Source organism: Protomyctophum bolini (genome assembly GCF_963924005.1).
Source record: "Protomyctophum bolini genome assembly, chromosome: 13".
Taxonomy (NCBI): domain Eukaryota; kingdom Metazoa; phylum Chordata; class Actinopteri; order Myctophiformes; family Myctophidae; genus Protomyctophum; species Protomyctophum bolini.
In genome coordinates, this window is record NC_137874.1 from 15795471 (window position 1) to 15816342 (window position 20872).

The 20872-nt window shown below is 42.6% G+C and overlaps 1 protein-coding gene across 1 annotated transcript in view; it reads right to left on the reverse strand.

Moving 5' to 3' along the window:
- Nucleotides 1-20872, reverse strand: part of LOC308327545 (teneurin-2-like) — a gene marked incomplete at its 5' end in the record, with an annotated part of 87529 nt that overhangs the window by 62522 nt on the left and 4135 nt on the right. Inside the window, 3 exons of the mRNA XM_080781066.1 lie at nucleotides 7009-7256; nucleotides 18240-18504; nucleotides 18955-19130. Coding sequence (XP_080637192.1) covers nucleotides 7009-7256; nucleotides 18240-18504; nucleotides 18955-19130 — 689 coding nt within the window. The remainder of the gene's footprint in view (nucleotides 1-7008; nucleotides 7257-18239; nucleotides 18505-18954; nucleotides 19131-20872) is intronic.

Genomic DNA, 20872 nt, shown 5'->3' on the forward strand with positions numbered 1-20872 from the left:
AAAGGTTGTGTTTGAATTGGAGGGCATTTGATGAAATATTTTTGGGCATCTAAATAAAAGCCCGAAATGTGCTTTCAGTGCTCTGTACACCACCCGTTAGGTGGTGTGTTTTCAGTGCTCTGTACACCACCCGTTAGGTGGTGTGCTTTCAGTGCTCTGTAGCCTACACCACCCGTTAGGTGGTGTGTTTTCAGTGCTCTGTAGCCTACACCACCCATTAGGTGGTGTGTTTTTACTGCTCTGTAGCCTACACCACCCGTTAGGTGGTGTGTTGTCAGTGCTCTGTACACCACCCGTTAGGTGGTGTGTTTTCAGTGCTCTGTACACCACCCGTTAGGGCGCCACCACTGACAGCTAACACAGAATCAGGAACATTCTGTGCTGCCTCCCTCCATCTCTGTCTCTCTCTGTCTCTCTCTCTCCCTATCCCATCAGTCTACGACATTCACTCCATCTCTCTTTCCGCCCCAGGTAATAATCTTTCTATCTCAGTCTGGTTAAATAAATGATGGTGATTACATAAACCCTCTCCCCGCCCAATTCTTCATCCATATATTATCACTGACTGGCTGTCTTAAGACAGGCATGAAGGCTCATGAATTTATACAGTCTGCAAACCAGACATGCCAAGCTGTTCAATGTGAATAGTTATTAGAAAGAGAAAGAGAGAGAGAGAGAGAGAGAGAGAGAGAGAGAGAGAGAAAGTTTTGAACAAAAGCACAAGAGATGAAAGATCAGCATTTTAAAATGAATTCCCGGTTTTTATCTCTGAGCTTACAAAAATAATCGTGTGTGTGTGTGTGTGTATGTGTGTGTGTGTGTGTGTGTGTGTGTGTGTGCGTGCATGTGTAAGTGTGTGTGTGTCGGGGGGGTACACAAGACTGTAAAGTCTTGACTTGTGTACAAGACTTTACAAGACTTTACAGGAATAGTCCATCAGGAGTGTGTGTGTGTGTGTGTGTGTGTGTGTGTGTGTGTGTGTGTGCGTGCATGCGTGTGTGCGTGCATGTGTAAGTGTGTGTGTGTGTGTGTGTGTGTGTGTGTGTGTGTGTGTGTGTGTGTGTGTGTCGGGGGGGAGTTGTTGTTTGCCTGACTCTCTCTCTCTCTCTAATACTGCCTTGCAGATCCGTCAAGGTCTTATGTAACTGTTGCTGCAGAATCACTTTTCTCTTTTCTAAAAGCCGCGTGGAAAATAAAGTTGTCTCATGTCTCTGAGATGGCATTCACACTCCACTGTGGTGACAATACGCCACCAAGCTGTGATGCAAAGCTCTCCAGAGTATAGTGTGTGTCTGGAAGCACACGCTGCCACAGCCCCGCGGGCCGTGCACACCTGAGCGGTGATGAGCGGTGATGCAACACTGCAGCACCGCACGGCAATCAGGGACATGGGGTTAACCGCGTTAACCCCCACGCAGAGTGGTGTAAAGTAACTAAGTACATTTACTTACAGTAAGTATATACTTTTTCCAATTTCCAGTACTTTTACTTCTATACTCCACTATACATCTCGGAGCCATATAGTAATTTGACTCCTCTACATTTATTTGAAAACTTTATAGTTACTAGGTTCTTTGTAGATGGTGAAACTGACCTACATATGGCCGGTTGGGACTGTTAGAGGACTTACGGGGCAAGTTAAGACTGATGTTGGAGTTAGTGTTAGATTTAGGGTTACTGTTAGTTAATCGTTGCGACCAACGCCACGTCAGACAATGGCTGACAACAACGGCAGCATGTGGAAATGTCCATACTGAACGCATTGCATGCTGTTGATAAGGGCTGATGACGGAGATTAAATCATGTGATAACATTCAAAGTCGCTACTGCCAACCTGGGGAGAGCAACGGACTGACCTCATTCTTCGTTCAATGCATGACGAGTCCAAGCCGCTTTTTTTCACCTGACAGGGGGGGGAGTTTCCGCAGTTGGACGTAGCGAGTGGAAGGAACACGTTATTCCAACCAGTTCCTTTCCCCTCCATCAGGTGCCCCGGCTGGCCAGGGGGAGGCAGTATAGACACCAGGACTACTGCATGTTTTTGTGAGGATATACCTACCCTAGGCTAGGGGACATGGGGAGAACATGCAAACTCCACACAGAAAGGCCATTTCGCCAACCCCACCTATGGGCAATGATGACAGGGAGGAGAGAACAATCGAACCAAGGTCTTTCCCCAGCGCTACAGACTGTGCCACCGTGCCCCTGGTATTTAGCAATTTTAAGAAGAAACAAGATTAATGAACCAATATCATCCATGTATCGTATCGTCCACCATGTATCGTGATATGTATCGTATCACTATTAAAATGTATCGTTACACCCCTAGTTTTGTATGGTCATTGTTCGACCACACTACACACAAACTTAATTTTTAAAATTAATATAACCTCTTTCGAAAATTTTGAAAATAGCATATACTGTAGGCTACCTACAAGTTCACAACACATCACAAATCACAATGTGACATGTTGTGAGCTTGTAGATATGCTATTTGTAGCAAACATTATTTTAGCAAATGTTAGGAATTTCTACGAAATCTATGAAATTGTGTACATAATAAGATCTAACCCATTAAAACCGGGAAAGCATCTGTGTCATTTTAGATTTTAGCTAGGCCTATATAAATGTATATATAGCAAAATAGGTTTTTCAGAAAATTCTTGTTTTTTTGTGTTTCTCAAAAATAGCATTGCAGCACGGCACAAAATAGCTTGCAGCACGGCACAAACATTACATAATCTTGAAAGTGTTGAATAATGCATTTTTTAAACAAATCTTCTCATCTGCATGGGGGTCCCTGGTACAAAACATTTTCAGATGGGGGTCTGCGGCCAAATACACATCATTTTGGGCGTCCTTGGCATGAAACTGTTTGAAAACTATGCTGAGGAGGGCATTTGTAGAAACGGCCTCAGGTCTTATGCTGCATTCACATGGAACCAGGCAACCGGTAGACGGCAAAACCTGCTGGACGGCACGGAACGATAAAAAGATGAAATATTTTAACATTGATGATGCTGTCTGCCGTTACCGTCGCTGGTTCTGGCTGCCGGGCTGCCGTGCTGTCCTGTTCCGTTGACCGTCCTGCTCCCGTCCACCAAGTCTGGTTTGCCGTCTACCGCTTGCCTGATTTCATGTGAATGCAGCATTAATGGGTTTGAAGACAGTAGCGGTCATCATGTTCTAATTATGTAATGTTACATATAGCCTAGGCAGCCAGATGGGTGGGCCGAATGCAATCAATCAAATTGACTTGATCCGGCTTGGGTCAAGTATACTTTAAATATTTTTTAAATAATTAATGTTATATTAGCATTAAAATGTTGCAATATCCTCATGGCCCAACATGGCAGGTTGGGAATCGCTGTATTAGCATCATGTCCAAGGGGTGTACTTGAACATCAAGCTGTACTAGAGTTATGTCCATGGGGTGTACTTGTACATCAAGCTGCCTCACACTACAGAAACAGGGGCCCAGGAGGTCAGCAGAAACAGGCTGCTGACCTACAGTATGCTGGTCCAGGCTGAACCGTCGGTTCCCAAGGCTACTTACTTACTGATAAAAAAAGAGGAATTGCGATGACAAGCGGACGTGTTTCAAAACAAACACCGCAGTCTGGCTCCCCATCCCGTGCTCATCATAAAAACATCACACAGGCTGCATGGCAGCCAAAGCCAGACAATGTCTGCAGTCTGCCGCTACCGAAAGGCTGTTTCAGTTGGCATCATGTACAGAGAGGAGGCAGGTCCTTTTGCTTATTATTTTATGGGTGACATTTTGCTTGAGGGGGCAAATTATTTTTTAATGTAAATAAGAGTGGACTAGGCAAACAAAGGAAGGTGACGTTCATCACATATTGTACACACCGCTTTGAGGAAAACGGCTCACTGCTGCAGGGTTGAATTCTGATGCGCTTAGTACCGTGCATGCTTTAAGTCTATAGTGTATGTATGTCGTTGGCCGGAGTCCCCCAGGGGTCCATCCTCAGATCTCTCCATTTTTCTCTGTACACCAAATCTCTTCAATGAGAATAGTCAATGTACAAGCTCACAACCCAAGGTTGTAGATCTGTATTTTCACTGAATGTTTGCTTAGTGTATTTAGGCAGAATGTCCATTACAGTACATGCCCAGAATAGTGACGGTATAGGGTTCCAAATTGCAGATAGAAAGTCACCTTGTGCTGTAAAATCCCCCATAAGGCAGTAGCGGGAGGCACGGGTATGGGAGGGGGCTGAGCAGATTGTAAAGAACAAAATATGTGCCCAAGGTGTTTCAACAACTCTGGGAGCAGCTCAGACTACTCAAGAGTCTCAGGAGGAGCGTTACATCAGGCTGGATTTTGACAACACGCTTTGGACAAAACAACAACATGGAGGACGGGCGTGTGCAGCAGATACACATAATGCACATACAGTCATGGTTAGCAGGATAGGGCTGCAGGGTCCGTTCATCTTCTTTGACGTTATTCTTTCTATCAGATACTTTCCCATGAATCAAATATACGAGAGGCTATGAAGAAGCTCAGACGAGCTGTGATCTTGTAGATCGGCTACTTTTGGTGTATAAGTATAACTCAGGCTTTAGGGTTAACAGGGCAGAAAAGGTAAAAGTGGTATTTATTCAAATTACCATCCTCATAGTGAGTGAGTGAGTGAGTGAGTGACTGACTGACTGACTGTTTGTGAGTGCATGTGTGAGTGTGTGTCATTATATATATTATGGTGCAGTTGGCCTCTGAAACAGCTAGGCCTGCTTGGTTTTACACACTTACACATAAGTTACATCAGTATAATATACTGGTTGTAATATTATTACAACCAAGAAGTGGTGTTGACCCTTTCGGAAGAGTCTGTGTTACGGAAATGTTAACATCCACGCTCTGAATCCGCAGTGAAATCCTTACAAACAAAAACACAGAAACTCGCTTACAGTACGCGCACCTGGCAACCCTGCTTCATGTCTTTCTATTGACTCCACACACTACACACACCACACACAGACCTATGTCACACACACACACACACACACACACACACACACACACACACATACTACACAGCGATTTGGAATGGAATCACACAGCGCAAACGAAAGAGTACAGTGCGCAAGTCCCAAACGGAATGTCACATGTGTGCAGTCACAGTGTGGGATACAGTAGTTTGGTTGTGATTGTCGCCGGCTCAGGTAAGAAGTGTGTGACACTACTGTACTTTCCTATGACATGGCGAAGACCAGCACATCTTCACTGAACAAACACTTTATCCAACCCTTCCTTTTTCTCTCGCTGTGTCGCTGCGTACGACACAAACAATTTACAGTACCCTATCCGCTATTACATGTGAAGGGCACAATAATGGGTTTAAAAACACAGCTGAAACATGAAGTGGAGGCCGTCAAATCCTGCAATTCCTTCTTCACATTGCCACCGCGACGCTAAGAAATTCTAGTAAATTACAGTTAACATAAAAACACTATACATACTGGACAGTACAGAAAGAACACCCCCTATACCATAAAAACATCAGCTATTACAAGAGACAATCATAGCAGTGTTTCCAAGTAGACCATCATCGAGTATCTTGAAACACTGAGGCTGGGGTTAGACAGCAGTGTGTGTCTGTGTCTGTGTAAGTGTGTATACACCTTAGAACTGTTTATTGGCATACAAACTCTCACAACTGGCCAATACAAATAAGGTTCTGTTCTTTCCACAAAATAATAGCAAATGCTCGATAGTGGGCTCGATAAGCACCCGGCTCAATAAGCCTGATCGATAAGGTGATCGTTATGAATAAAACCTTAACGAGCTCCATCCCTAATAATAATAGAATTCTGAGTTTCTCAATAGGGCATGAAAAGTGTTCACTCCCATATTAACAACTCACTTGCACTGTACAACATAAATGCAATCATTATAAGCAAAGCAACCTGAAGTTTACACACGCTTCGGCATCCTGAACTTAACACACAAGGGGGCGGTATACAGGAGAGTACAGTATGCTCTGAAGTGGTTTACCTTCAATTAAACATGAGTAGAATTTCCTCCCCAGCATGTGAGCTTGAGCATATAATATGCCGCTGCCTATACAGATCATCATCAACTGTCATAGACGTCTGTCATAAAATGCACAACACTTGATCTGACAGAGAAAAAGACGGAATGGAGAGATCCTTATTCCTTATGCCCTCTCGTCCATGCAAAACACCCTTGTTGGCATTATGTTTCACATCAAATGCAACTCCATACTATTGGCTCAAACAGACAGCCAAAGGAGGCACTGTTTTGCAGTTGAAACCAGGAAAACAACAATAGAGATTCTAAGACAGAATGGATTAAAACACTTTTTTTATTGAAAACTATGGACCGCATATATCGAACAGTTGGGGCAGCAGGGTCTAAGCACCTTAGATTTTGCATTTGTACATGTTCAGAGCTATTCAGAGGCACCGGATGCCGTGCTCACCACCATGGGACGAGAGACCTTCTTAGACTCTCGTAGATTGAAAATGTCAGAATCGATAAATACTCTACAAGAGTCTAAATCTTAGGCTAGGCTTTTTTTAGTGATTCACTATGTCTCTTAGCTTGTTCTAAAATCCATAGTAAACCACAGCCTCTTGTGGCTCATTGCTTTAATTAAAATAGTTAAGCAGAGTGATAAGGAAACCAACACTCAATGGACCACTCCATTTTATTCTGAACCACTCTGACAAAGTGGGTGAGGGCTGTGATGATGGGAGAGTGTTCCTGAACATAGCTCAAATGAGACTGCACAAAATTATCTTACTTCTGAGGGAAACATTGATATAACATCGATATACATTGATACACACACACACACACACACACACACACACACACACACACACACACACACACACACACACACACACACACACACACACACACACACACACACACACACACACACACACACACACACACACACACACACACACACACACACACACACACACACACAAGCAGCCAGTCAGACTCACCTATAAAGTATGACAGCAGGAGGGCCAGTATGCTCGCGGTTCCAATAGCACTGACGGCTGTGCATTTCCAGCTGCAGTACTTGCTGGGCTTGTGGAGCTTGAAGGAACCTCTGCTGAAGGTGCTTCTGGGTAATAGGCGAGGGGGCGGGGAGTAGACCGAACAGCCAGAGGCCAAAGGGTAACTGTGGGCGGGGCCAGATGAGAAGAGGGGCGTGGTCTGGGAGGACGGCGTCTTGAACAGGAAATGCCTTGGAGAGAAGATATAAGAACAGTGACGTGGATTGTTGTTTACAGTGTTACTGCTGCCAGATGGGAAATGTTGAATTATTGTACCGGAGGCAAAAAATTATCGTATTTGAAAGAAAACTATCGTACACAGACAAAAAAAACTGGAATAATTTAAAAAAAAACAGTATTTAGTGTAAGAAACAACCCTGTTTGAGACTCCTACATGACGAAAATGCATCACTTATGCTGCAAGGAAGCAGACAACTTCCTGGACCTTACACAAATAAAAGCCTGAAACTGTATACTGGAAAGACGAATGCCTCCAAGTACAGATCTACAGATCTAGGGTCAGATTCACTGATTTACTGACTTATTATTTAGAAAATTCAAACAGGATCCCGAATCAGCAAAAAGGGAATTTTGTCAATTGACACACTTCTTTTTGTGATATGGCGAAATTATCGTACATACAGGCATTTTTTGAATTATTGATCGCACATTGTAACAGAGTGTAAGCTTATTGTACAAATGCGATAATTATCATACATCTGGCAACACTAGTTGTTTAGAACTATAAAGCATTATAAACACAAAATACATTCCACATACCTAACATACACACACATTGGTGTAATCTGTAAAGTGTTTGTTTCATAAAAATCCACCGTAGACATTTTATGAGCTACTTCCTTGCAGATGGTTGTTTTCCAAGTGCTGGAGTTTGGAAGTGCTCGTTGACTATCACTCAACGATCCATGCATACCACCTGTTTTGAATGTGCACATAATGCAGGAGGCAGCAGGAGGTTGCTTTACTGATAACGAGCGCTTCCATACTCTTAGAAAATAGAGTGGCGTTATCACAGGCCAATTCCTGTTTTTAGCTATAACTGCATCGATCTGTATACAACTTATGTATGCGCACATGGAAAAACACTGTCCCTGCATCCCTCCAACGACGAACCTCTGCCCCATTCCTCAACGGCCTGTTATAGCGCCACCATGAGGCCACAACATGACCTGTCCTGGTGGAGACCTGTGCCGATTGGCACTTTATCTAGTTTAATTTGTTTTTGCGAGACTGCATGTTTTTACGCTGTTGTTTTTAGATATGTATTTTTATGTTTGTTGTGGAGCCCATGCAGGAAGAATAGCTGCTACTTTGGTGGCAGATAATGGGGATGCGATTGAATAAATGAATAAATAAACATACCGGTACCACATATAGCCTACTATTATAGACTCTAATGCAGCCTGACAGAGAGTCGCAAGTTTGATTTCCGAGCTCGATGACCTTTGTTGCGTAATGTGCGTGTCACTCTCTCTCTCTCTTTCCTGTCTCTCTCAACTGTGTATAATACAGTAAATCAACAAAAAGGCACCAAAAATATCCCATGGAGCGGAACTGGGTCCTGCATGGGGGACCTGGATGGAGGAGGAAGCTGTTCACAGATCTGAGAGTGTGGGTGGGTGAATGTTTGAAGAGCAATGAGCTCTTGTATGCAGGGAGTAGGTCTATTTTCAGTGGTGTTAAAGTAAGTAACGGCAGGGCTCCACCGGGCGCATCCATCGTGTGAGTCAAAAAACGAACCGGGGCAATTTTAATGCAGTCACGCAACGCGGGCAGTGGAGCCACCCTTCATTGATTAAAAAGGGAACATTCCCTGACGGTGACGGAGACACGACGCTGACGCGCCCGGTGGAGCCCCGGTGTAAGAAAGGCACCTTTCTAGATGATATTCCCGATGGGAACTACAGATGCGGTACTTGTGCCCAGTGTGACTTTACTACCAAATGTAAAACCCACACAGAGGCAAATTCTTTAAGATCCATGGGGGTGATTATTACATGTAGTTCCACAAATGTGGCATACCTTATTAAATGTCCCTGGGGTCTAGGGTATGTGGGAAAGACCAACAGACCCCTCTGCACCCGCATGAGCGAGCACCGCTCTAACATTATGGGATGAACGAAATCCTGTAGCTCTGCACTGTTAACAGGCAGGCCACACTGCCACAGTATCAGCCAATTTCACTATGTAGGGATTGAAAAGGTGGACAAGCCCCCCAGAGGAGGCAATCAGGAGCCTGCTGCAACGCAAAATGTTTTATATTCATTATCTCTACACTATGGCTCCACATATACACCGCCTCACAACAGTGGCTAATGATAACGTTATAAGCTAACTGGAGCTACATAACAAAACACAGTGATTGAACCAACAAAAGAGCATCATAAGCGCAAACAACGGCCGGGAGGTTGTGACAGAGAAACATACACGTTAAAAAAGAAAGAAAAAAAGAAAGAAAACGGGGGACAGATGCACAGCGAGTTTTTCACCTGCCAGTTAATGATACACGTGTCATTCTTGTTTTCTGGTGGCCAGAGGGACACTACAGTAACAGTTAATGATACACGTGTCATTCTTGTTTCCTGGTGGCCAGAGGGACACTAACAGTTAATGATACACGTGTCATTCTTGTTTCCTGGTGGCCAGAGGGACACTACAGTAACAGTTAATGATACACGTGTCATTCTTGTTTTCTGGTGGCCAGAGGGACACTAACAGTTAATGATACACGTGTCATTCTTGTTTCCTGGTGGCCAGAGGGACACTACAGTAACAAGTTAATGATACACGTGTCATTCTTGTTTTCTGGTGGCCAGAGGGACACTAACAGGTGCCAATCCCAAATTGGGGGCGATGTCCGCAGGTGCGCGCATTCAGTGATTATGCATGTGTATCTGCCCACGTTCTGCCTTTACAGTATATACCTGTCTTGTGCACTGTTATTCAGTATACCTGACGAAGGCCACATAGGTGGAGACGTTGGGTTTTTAACCGCTTGATGGTAATACATTATTTTAGGAGGATTCAAAACTTTCTTTCACTTCTACTCCATCTCAGAGGGAATTGTACTTTTTACTCCACTACAATTGAAAACCAGAAAACGTTACTTTGCAGATTTGATTATTACAAAACATAGGCCTATACATTAACCACTTCAGCCCTATAATATACTTTGGCTATTTTCAAACAATTTCTATACACATTGACAGAAATGTGATATTATGCATTATTGACAATTTTTACTTTTGCTACTTTATATTTTGATGCCAATACTTTTTTACCTATAATCAAGTAAATGTTTAATACCAGACTCCCACTTTTACTCAAGTAAAAATTGCGAGTGCTTCTCCCATCATTGTCTGTTTTGCATTGTACTTTGTGTGAGTAGCAGGACTTGGCATCCCATCCTGAATGAGACAGGGAGCCAGTGCAGCTAGAATCAGGGTGCTGTCTATCTGTCCATCATTTACGGACTCTCATTAGGATCCTGGCAGCGCTGTTCTGGATGTAATGCAGCTTCTGAATACTGTTGCCGGGGATCCCAATGAAGAGCGCGCTGCAGTAGTCAAACCTGGAGGAGATAAAGGCACGGACAAGCTTCTCTGCATGTGAAGGGGTTGGAATGGGGCAGAGTTTGGAGATGTTTTTGAGATGTTAGAAGGTGATTTTGCACAGATATTTCATATTGTCATTAAAAGTCAGGTGAGGATCAAACCTAACATCCAGACGAGGAGGAGAAGGGGGGGGGGGGGGGGAGTCCACATCCCCCATCTAGATCTATCTATCTAATCAATCAATCAATCTTTGCGTATATCATAGCATATAACCTCCGAATGTAGCACTATCGCCTGTCATGCATTAATGTTCTTCTCTCTATACTCTCTCTTGGCCAGAGGAACGGGGAGGCGGGTGGGTGCGGTAGAGCAAAGTGTTATCTGAAAAACTGTATCGCTATTAGGACGCGTATGCTGTGTTGTGAGCTAAAGGGTGGTGTCAGAGTGAAAGCCATTTTCTTTCCTTCTTCAGGGCTTTGGCAGTGGCAGCATCAGGAAAAAAAGAGACAACCTCTTGCTGACTCTTAAGTCTTGAGCTTTGAGACACCTCAGGCCTTTGCTTGCCCGCATTGGGCAGTCTACTGATTATCGCATTGATACTGCCATTTTTGTGTGTGTGTGTGTGTGTGTGTGTGTGTGTGTGTGTGTGTGTGTGTGTGTGTGTGCGCGCGCACACGCTTGGTTTAAGGCCTTAAGGTTATGGCCTTTAGACATTTATCTGTTAGTTTGAAGGTTAGGTTAAGGGTGAAATCCTTCTCCAATAGAAACAGAGGAGAAATTAGATTGAGCCAATAAGGATCCCGAGTTGCAGATATTTTAAAAGCAGGACAGTATAGTTAATGATAATTAGCATTACGACCTGGAGCATTATTTTAAAGCACCCGCATCAGCTTTACGTGGCAAAAATGATTAAAAACCCCTTATAAAAAAGGAAAGGAAATTTGTTTCCTTCAGATAATTTTTAACCTCATGCCATACACCAATCATATTTTTAACTGTAGGATTAGTTGTTCCTTTAATCTGATTAGATATAAGTAGGAAGTGATTGCTGTAAGGAGCTTGTCTCAATATCTCTCCATGTCGGAGACTCCTCTGCTGCAAAGTAAGACACCTATACAGTATGTTCTTAATCTAACAGCCCAGTAATACCACAGCATGATAGGATACTGAAACCCTCCCCTATCACATGGTAAATATAGCAGGGACAAACATAGCCTGGGGCCTGCTATCACTCTTTTAACTGATAAATAGAGCCGCTGTTTTTACTGGGTTACTAGAGGTACTGTAGTTCTGTGCATGGGAATTGTGCAGTAACAGATGTTTTGGTAAATATTGATCATACCACTGAGTTTTGAGAATAACAGAGCTGTAAAACATGCAGATCTGTTTATTGTTCTGTTTAACTGTAACTGTAACTGTAAGTGGCATTATGTAACTTTCTGTTAATAAAGTGTAATTGTCTGTCTGTGTACAGCTTATCTCCGGCACCATAACCCGGTCGATGCCAAATTTTGCACACACACTCCCTGGATGCCAACGATGAACCTCTGCCCCAAATTTTCCAGAACGGCCTGTTATAGCGCCACCAGGAGGCTGACTTTTGAAAAACACATTTTTGGAACAAAATGCCTCAAATCATCCAATTGCCATCAAAGGCATAAGAACAAATGGCACCCTTTTCACATTGGCTTATTATAGCGCCACCAGGAGGCCACAACCTGACCTGCCCTGGTGGAGACCTGTGCCTAGAGGGGCACTTTTTCTAGTTTGTTTCTAGTAGGTTAATGCGCTCTACTGGAAATTATACAAATGAGGTGGTTGTATGGTCTGTCTCCCTGCTCTTCTGGTAAGACATTTACATCCTGTGTCTACCGGCTAGGTGAGACATGACCTTTTACACAATTCTATTTCTGGTTTGGTTTGACACGGATTTCGATTTTAAGGCTCTACGGTTGGAGGTCAAATTCGGAACTTCGGAACGTACCTTACTGTAGGTTAGACTAGACTACAAAAGATGGTCTTTCTCATTCCTGTTCATAAAGATAGCCTGATGAATATCTTTCAGCCTATATTATAGGCTGAAAGTGACTGCAATTAAATGTTGCTGGTTCCCTAATAATCAATTTCACCAATAAATTATTGTTTAGAGGCAGACCAATATATCGGCCGTTATTTGACTTTATTGATCACATTGGTATCTGCAATCGTGCTGCCGAATGCAGATGTATTTTTGAAACTGTTATAAAAAGGGTTAAACTGTTCAGTTTATGTTTATAATGTATTGTCTTGTTCATAATCCTAACACAAAGTTATTTGGGTTTATTTGTTTTTAAAAAGCCAATGACATTTTGGCTAAATATCAGTCAAAACATTAGTAATCAGTGGTCATTCAAAAGAAATTGGGATCAGCATTGGACCTAAATATCTGGCAGGGGCTCTAGTTACTTCAGAGAAGGATGAGGAATCAAAGGCTATTGATGTTGGCAAGGAGACAGGTGGCAGCTACTGTAGTGCTGCCTAGGCAGTGGAGGCCATAGCAAGGAGGTTGAAGCCAGGGGTTGTCATTTGGGGCATCAGGATGGAAATCAGCCCTTCACTAAACCCCACCCAAAAAGTGATTGTCCGATGTCAATCCAAATATTTTAGCAACCGTTGCTAAGGATGGCAAGCTTTCGTCACCTAATAGCTGTCAATGTCATTTAATGGCATAATGTCAGGAAAGTTACACGAATAATACTAATTGCGTCTTACCGTGCATTACACGGTCATTAAAGTTGATTGAGTTGGATACTGTTTCTCCCTCTAACATTTCCTTGCATTTCTAGTTTACTGAAATAATGGCATGCACATACGGTATGTCCAGTGCAGGCTTTGCGGACTAGATTTAGAAGACATTTTGAAGCTCTTGCTACTGAAATGATCGATTATTTATACGGAGAAATCCTGTCACGTAACATGCAACCCAATGTGTGAGATGGACAGTGAGTGGAGGTGAGGCTTATCTAAGGGCTATAGTGCCATCCCATAGTCTTCACATTTAACCTCAAATTCAGTTATTTCATAATTATTGTCCCCGATTTTGAATTGTTTTTGCAGATTAATCAGATTTCATCGCAATCGATGCCCGTCCATCTAATGTACATACAGGTATGTGACGTACGTACGTTTTTTCGCCCCAAACAAATAAGCGAAAAGACACCCAGTAGAACTAAAAGAAAAGTTATTTTATGTGTTCTGAAAATAGCAGATCTACAAATTCACAACGTTGTGAGTTTGTAGATTGGCTATTTTCAGCACGCAAGTGTAAAATCTGCCATTACGACTAAGTCGACTAAAATATATAGAAGAAACTAGAAGAAACTTTTCAGATGACAAAAATATGACTAAAACGAAATGAAATGTGACTATGACTAAAGATTATGACTAATCTACATCAAAATGTGCTGTCCAGATCAACACTGCTCTAGTGTAACATGGCAGGTTGCCATGCAGGGAGGTTGAGATCAAAGCTAAAGGTGTTGAGCCTGAGAGAGCAGCTAAGTGTTGTGGCTGTTGTTGAGATGGGGGCCTAGAGCATTGGTTCTCAAAGTGGGGTCCGGGGACTCCCAGGGGTACTTGAGGGAGTTCCAGGGGGTCCCCAGCTAAATGATAGTTATAGGAACCAAATGGACCCTTATGGGTCTGTAACTCAGAGTGTAACCAAATTTGGTTAAATTAGATTTTACAATATAAATTGGGGTCCCAGAGATAGAAATGCCATTAAATGGGGGTTCGAGGCCTAATGCATGTCTCAACCATTTTTATTTCAAAGACCCCCAGGTCATTGAAATAAAAATGGTTGAGAATCACTGCTAGAGCCGTGAAAATCTTCTCTTATGCGGGACCCTGGCATATGTTTTCAAATGGGGGTCCGCGGCCAAATAAATGTGGATTTGAAAGGTTTTGGAACCACTGGCCTAGGGGCAGTGTTGCCTCAAGCCCAGCAGTAAACAGCTTTGTTGCAGACTCGGCCTGGGGAGAGTCCAGTGGCAGTGACAGTGAATCATGAGCAGCACTACATGGAACACCTAACTAGTGGCTGACAAAAGGCCTGCGCAGCAGACCAATAGATTCTAACAACTCAACCACTGTCTCAGGGGCTTCCAAGGGACAAGTGGCTTCATAGCCTCAGAGTACAGTGATAAATCAGGCATGGAAACAAACAGGCCAGGGGGGAAATATATATAAAATATTAAGCTTGGGAAACACTCTTTCTATTATTGTTATCCTATGATTATTATTATTGTTATTATTATTATTGGGCTACAATGTATGCGAAACCGGAAACATCTTTATTCCTACTGTATGTATCTGTACACAGATGTAAACCATAAAGGAGCCTTGACCTTGAGGATACCGGAGAACTCGCCAGTTTACCAAGTCTCCGCGGCGAAAATTCTTCATCAATGTCTTCATCGTTATGCTAACATCATCATCAGTGTAGTATGTCCAACTCACAGATGTTCATTCCCAAAGTGATCAAATTATTTTGTGCAATTAAATGGTCAGCTAGATAATGAGAAAAAGTTGAGTATGTGAATACCAATGATAAGTAGGCCTACCATTTCAGGATATTGTTTACTAATGAATTACATTGTTTCGGTACTTTGGTATTTAAACTTTTAGCATTCCTACTTTCTCTAGTGTTAACTCCAAACAACTATCCTCTCTCTCTCTCTCAATTCAATGCAATTTAAATGAAGGTGAAGTAAAACTAAAATGCACTAAATCGCAGCAAGTTGGTAAACTGACGAGTTCTCCGGATACCGACCTTGAGCATGGAACAGCTAGGCCATTAAAAGTACACCCCACTACTTTCTTAACACCTCCTATAAACCTATAAACCGCCGCCTATACTGTAGCTCTAACAGACATGACATCTCCTGGTGATGTTATGTTTCAACTACCTGTCCCTTAGACACAGCTTGTTGACAGTTACTGTTAGGGGACTCCATCTGCCACTTTGTCTACAGGCCATGATATACCATATCGTTGCTGTCAGGAGGAAACCACCTAACTAAATAAATCAGTGCTATTGAACACCCTTTACGTCTGTGTGTTGGTTAAAAACATATTGAACAAAATAGTAAATGGTGCTTCGAAAAAACAGCAATACCACCACCTCTCCCCCGTTCATGGAACCAATTGACAATATATAAAGTCACAACACCAACTTTGATGAGGCAGCATTGCTTTGTTTTCAAAATATAACATTTTATTAATTTCCAGATAAATGTATATTTTTCATGTTCTGAAAAATTTACATTTTGGAGTTGGGTGGTTTCTTCACGACAGCAGATATATAGCCTACTCCTGTATGCAGTATATATGGTCAGGATTAAGGCCTTAAGAGATGAAGGTGTAATTTAATTTTGTATATGTTTCGTGTGTGTGTGTGCGTGTGCGTGTGAGAGAGAGAGAGAGAGAGAGAGAGAGAGAGAGATATTTCTTCATCTGATCTCTATCCGGGAGATGGAACTTGGGGAGAAACGATATACTCTTAAAAATAAGTGCCACGGATAATGTTTATCTCGAATGGGCCATATGTGGAAAACTGGAAATGTGAGTTTGTCAGTTCTAATCCCCAGACTCCAGAGCAAACATACAACTGAAGTGACCTGACCTAAAACTGACCATCAGGCATGACAGCATGAGACCTCTAGGCATTACAATCCTGTTATACCACACAGACGCGTGCTCACAGCACACACACACACACACACACACACACACACACACACACACACACACACACACACACACACACACACACACACACACACACACACACACACACACACACACACACACACACACACACACACACACACACACACACACACACACACACACACACACACACACACACACACACACACACACACACACACACACGTCAGGACATCAAACCGTGCTTTGATCTCACCCTTTGATGGAGTTTTACTCTCCTCCTTTCTCTGTCTCTATCCATTTCTATCGTTTCCACCCACTCGTTTTCTTGCAGCATGTGCCAAGCTGACCTAGCAAGGCGTGTCGAGACACAATGGAGCAGAGCAGAATAAAGTGCGTACACATAATAGAACTTAAAGGGAAGTTAACGTAAAAGCAGTTATATTTAACTGACCCTGATTTTTTGCGCACGTCTAACGATTAAGGCAGTTGTTGAAGAGCGTTGCAGCCAATCACATCATTTGCTGAGGAGCAGAACAGCCAATTAGGGTGCACCACAGAGACAGCAAAAGGAATTAAGATCGTGGATGATCAAAGACTGGCATTACTAACCTCTATAATCCATGACCACTTTCTTTTCTCTTTTTTAACCCATTGAAAGCATCTGTGTGACCACATTAACCATGCATTATTGTATACTTTGGTTATTCAGAAATAGCAAATATGCAAGCGGCTTGTATATGTGCTATTTGTATTTGTTTTGTATCTCGGAATTTTGGGCAAATCTTTGAATATAAAATTATTTTTAAAGCGAACATTAATTCAAACTTTTGCTTCTGCTGGAACAACATATTTTGAGATGAGGATCCACAGCCAAAAACATATCATTTTGGGGGTCCTTGACATGAAAACTTTTGAGAACCACTGAAGCAACATACTATTTATTTTTATTTTTCAGAAATATGTTTTACTTTTGTAGAATCGGCATCGGGTCTTTCTTAACGGGCAACATTCTTCACAAAATGGTTAATTAATGAGGTTTGCATGAAAAAACTGATTTATGACATTTCAGAAATGCCTGAAGAAGGTCTTTGACCGAAATGTTGTCTAAATAAAGTGTTCGTATTGCAAGTACAGACGGTGTGCGGGTCTTTGTGCACTGTTTTTCTGAATACATTGAGCCCTGCCTACGCACCCGTCTCAGAACATTTGAGGTGTGCACAATACTTTGTTGCCTAGAAATGAAAAGAGTGCCAAAATGCGATTCTCATGGTGGAAAAAAAATGATTGACAGTACTGACGTAAAGTACAAAACTCAATATGGGACCAAAAGTGAAGTTGAAAGAGAACAGAGTCCGCACACTGGATCCAACTCCCAAAGGTATTGTTCAATTTCACCAGTGGTGGAAAAAGTACTACAATGTTTTACTAAGTAAAAGTATCAATACAGAAATATATTAATAAAGTAAATTCTACATTTTAGTAAAAGTACAAAAAGTGAAAAAATGTATAAAATAATCTTTTGAAATTAGATCTACAAGCATCGCAGTGCATTGTGAGCACAATTGTGGTTGTTTGTGGGTTGGGAACACATTTCTATGGGTTTTTAATTATTATTATAAAAAATAAAATAAAAAAATTGTCATGAATAAAAAAAACATTTCAATAATCTTTTCAGTAATTTCAAGAAGAAATAAAAGAAAAATCTAAGACATTCCATGAATTTGAAAACAAATCTACAAAGCTGATCTACAAGCTCGCAACGTGGCGCGAAGCGACGCCCTGTGCGCTTGTAGATCTGCTATTTCCACTAGTTTGGGTCCCGGACAAAACGTCTACTCTCTCGACTCGACCCTGAAAGGTTTGGGAACCGCTGCTGCTCTAACTCACCTGGTTTCTATGGGTACGCTGCTGTTGAGTGCCCAGCTGTCCTGCAGTTGCACTGATTCCGGCGTGGTGGGCCCATCCCCCTGGGTGTGTCCAGCAGGGTTGTGGGCGGCGTTTCGGCGGTTAGCCAGCGTGGGTCTGTTCAGGGTGCTGGCTGACGACTGGTGATGCGTTGATGACGAGGAGGCGCTCCGGTTGGGAGTGCTGGCCGACGTGTGAGGCGGCGGAACGGGAGGCCGCATGGACGACTGGCCGAGGGTATGAGAACCTGAAAGAGAACAGGAAAGCTTGCAAAGTTATCACCACTCGATTTACAACGTTAACGTCAACATAAACGTTCATATTACAAATATAAATTGCTCACCCCTGGGCCACGGATGTTACAATTCTGTTACAATGGCCACCGATCAGATTAAAATACTTTTTATTGTACGTTACGTATACCCGCTCGAGCAGAATTGTATCATCAATGGTCATGGCTAATATTACTAATACTAATATTAATACTTAGTCGACCGTGATCGGCACTGTATTTGGTCCGATATTCTTTTCTCCCTCTACACCAAATCTCATTGCCAAAAACAGCTTATCTACAAATTCACAACATGTTACGTTGCGACGTGTTGTGAGCTTGTACATCAGCTATTTTCAGCATATGCCCCCCCCCCCCCCCCCCCCCCCCCCCATATAATAATGATGCTAGGGTTCAAGAGGTTACGGAATTTCACATGAACAGAACTAATTGGGCCGCTCGGGAAACAGAAGGTTCCCGGTTCAATCACCGGCTCCCTGCGGATTAGTGTGGAAGTCTCCTTGACGCAGACACTGAACCCGTAACAGCTCCCTGTGAGTCTTGCACGGTTTCCTCCGCCGACGGTGTGTGTGAATGTGTGCCTGAATGGGTGAGTGTAAAGCATTGTGAAGCGCTTCGGATAAAGGCGCTATCCAAATGTACCACTGACTCCTTGGAGGGAGATGTACATTTGTTTTGACAGCCGTGCCTAGTCATTTGAATATACTGACGCAATGAGCCTCGACTAGACCAATCTTGTGTTTAGCTGGACACTAACAACTGCTGACAGGTCTTGGGACAAATGGGTTCAAGTACTGTACAGTGCCTACATATTTTATTTTTTCCTACATTTTTATCCCACGATTTAGCAACCCATTTTTTTCACCCAGTAGCAATTATTTAATGTAATCCTGGGCGCTACACGTCCTCTGCCAACCTGGGGGGGCAGCGGACTGACCTCATGCTTCCTTCTATGCATGGGGAGTTAGTTAGCTGCTTCTTTTCACCTGACAAGGGGGAATTTGGAACCCAGGACCTTCGAGCTGTGAGGCGACAGCACTACCGACTGTGCCACTGTGCCCCCTACAGTAGATGTACTTATAATGTATTACACATTTTATAGGTTCAAATTATATTTGACCACTCTGACTGAAGTTTAAAATATTGTCACTATACTACTTGTGACCTATATTAAAGATTATTCATTTGAAATAATGTACAGTATTATTTGTGAGGTTCACGCATCCACACACACACACACACACACACACACACACACACACACACACACACACACACACACACACACACACACACACACACACACACACACACACACACACACACACAGGGTGTATATATATATATATATATATATATATATATATATATATACATACATACATACACACACACACACACACACACACACACACACACACACACACACACACACACACACACACACACACATTTGATTCCTTAAATAGTGTAGCAGAAATAATAATAATAATAATATAAACATATGTACAATAATATGAACTAATAGAGGGAGAAAAGTAATATTCAAAGGACAGCAGCAGTATTGTGAAAAAGTACTGTGAAAAAGTACAGTTTGTCTTTGTGCAGCTGAAGGTGCTGTTCCTATAGGTTATAACCATCTAGATGAGCCTCCTACAGCTCCTACAGACCCCATTATTCACTGTGGTTGAATACCAAACATAGCCTATAAAAAATAAATGTAGCTGCTGAACACTTTGGTCACAATCTCCCACGAGGCACAGGCGAGGATCCAGGAAGAGAAAGCTCATACTTTGAATGTTGCTCCGATGACATCATCGGAGACATAAGATTTTTCACAGCATAATTTAATAGTAATCACAGCTTCATGTCGCTGGCTTCCGTTGACAATGAATGTGGACTGCATCGTTTCATCTGCCCGTGTGGACGCAACATATATATGTTCTATAGGAATAACGAAAGTATCTGATGTGCAAGCTCACAACAGCACATCGCATTGTGACATTTTTCAGACCTACTTCACGGGACAGGTTTGTAGGAACAGGCACGAGACAGGAAAGAATTCAGGTAGATCCTGCACAGTGCACACTGTCTTTTAATACTTATAGAAAAAAATCACACCTGTGTGAACTGAGTGGTGCAACTCCCCCTCCCCCCCACACCTCTCTCTCTCTCTCTCTCTCTTTAGCAGGCAACAGTGCAGCACTATCCCTCTCTCCGTTTCTGGCACAACAGCGCCCCTACTGGTACTCATAGTCATATACTGGTGCTCATTAACGTCACATAGGTGGGTTAACGTCACATAGGCGCATAGGTGAACACG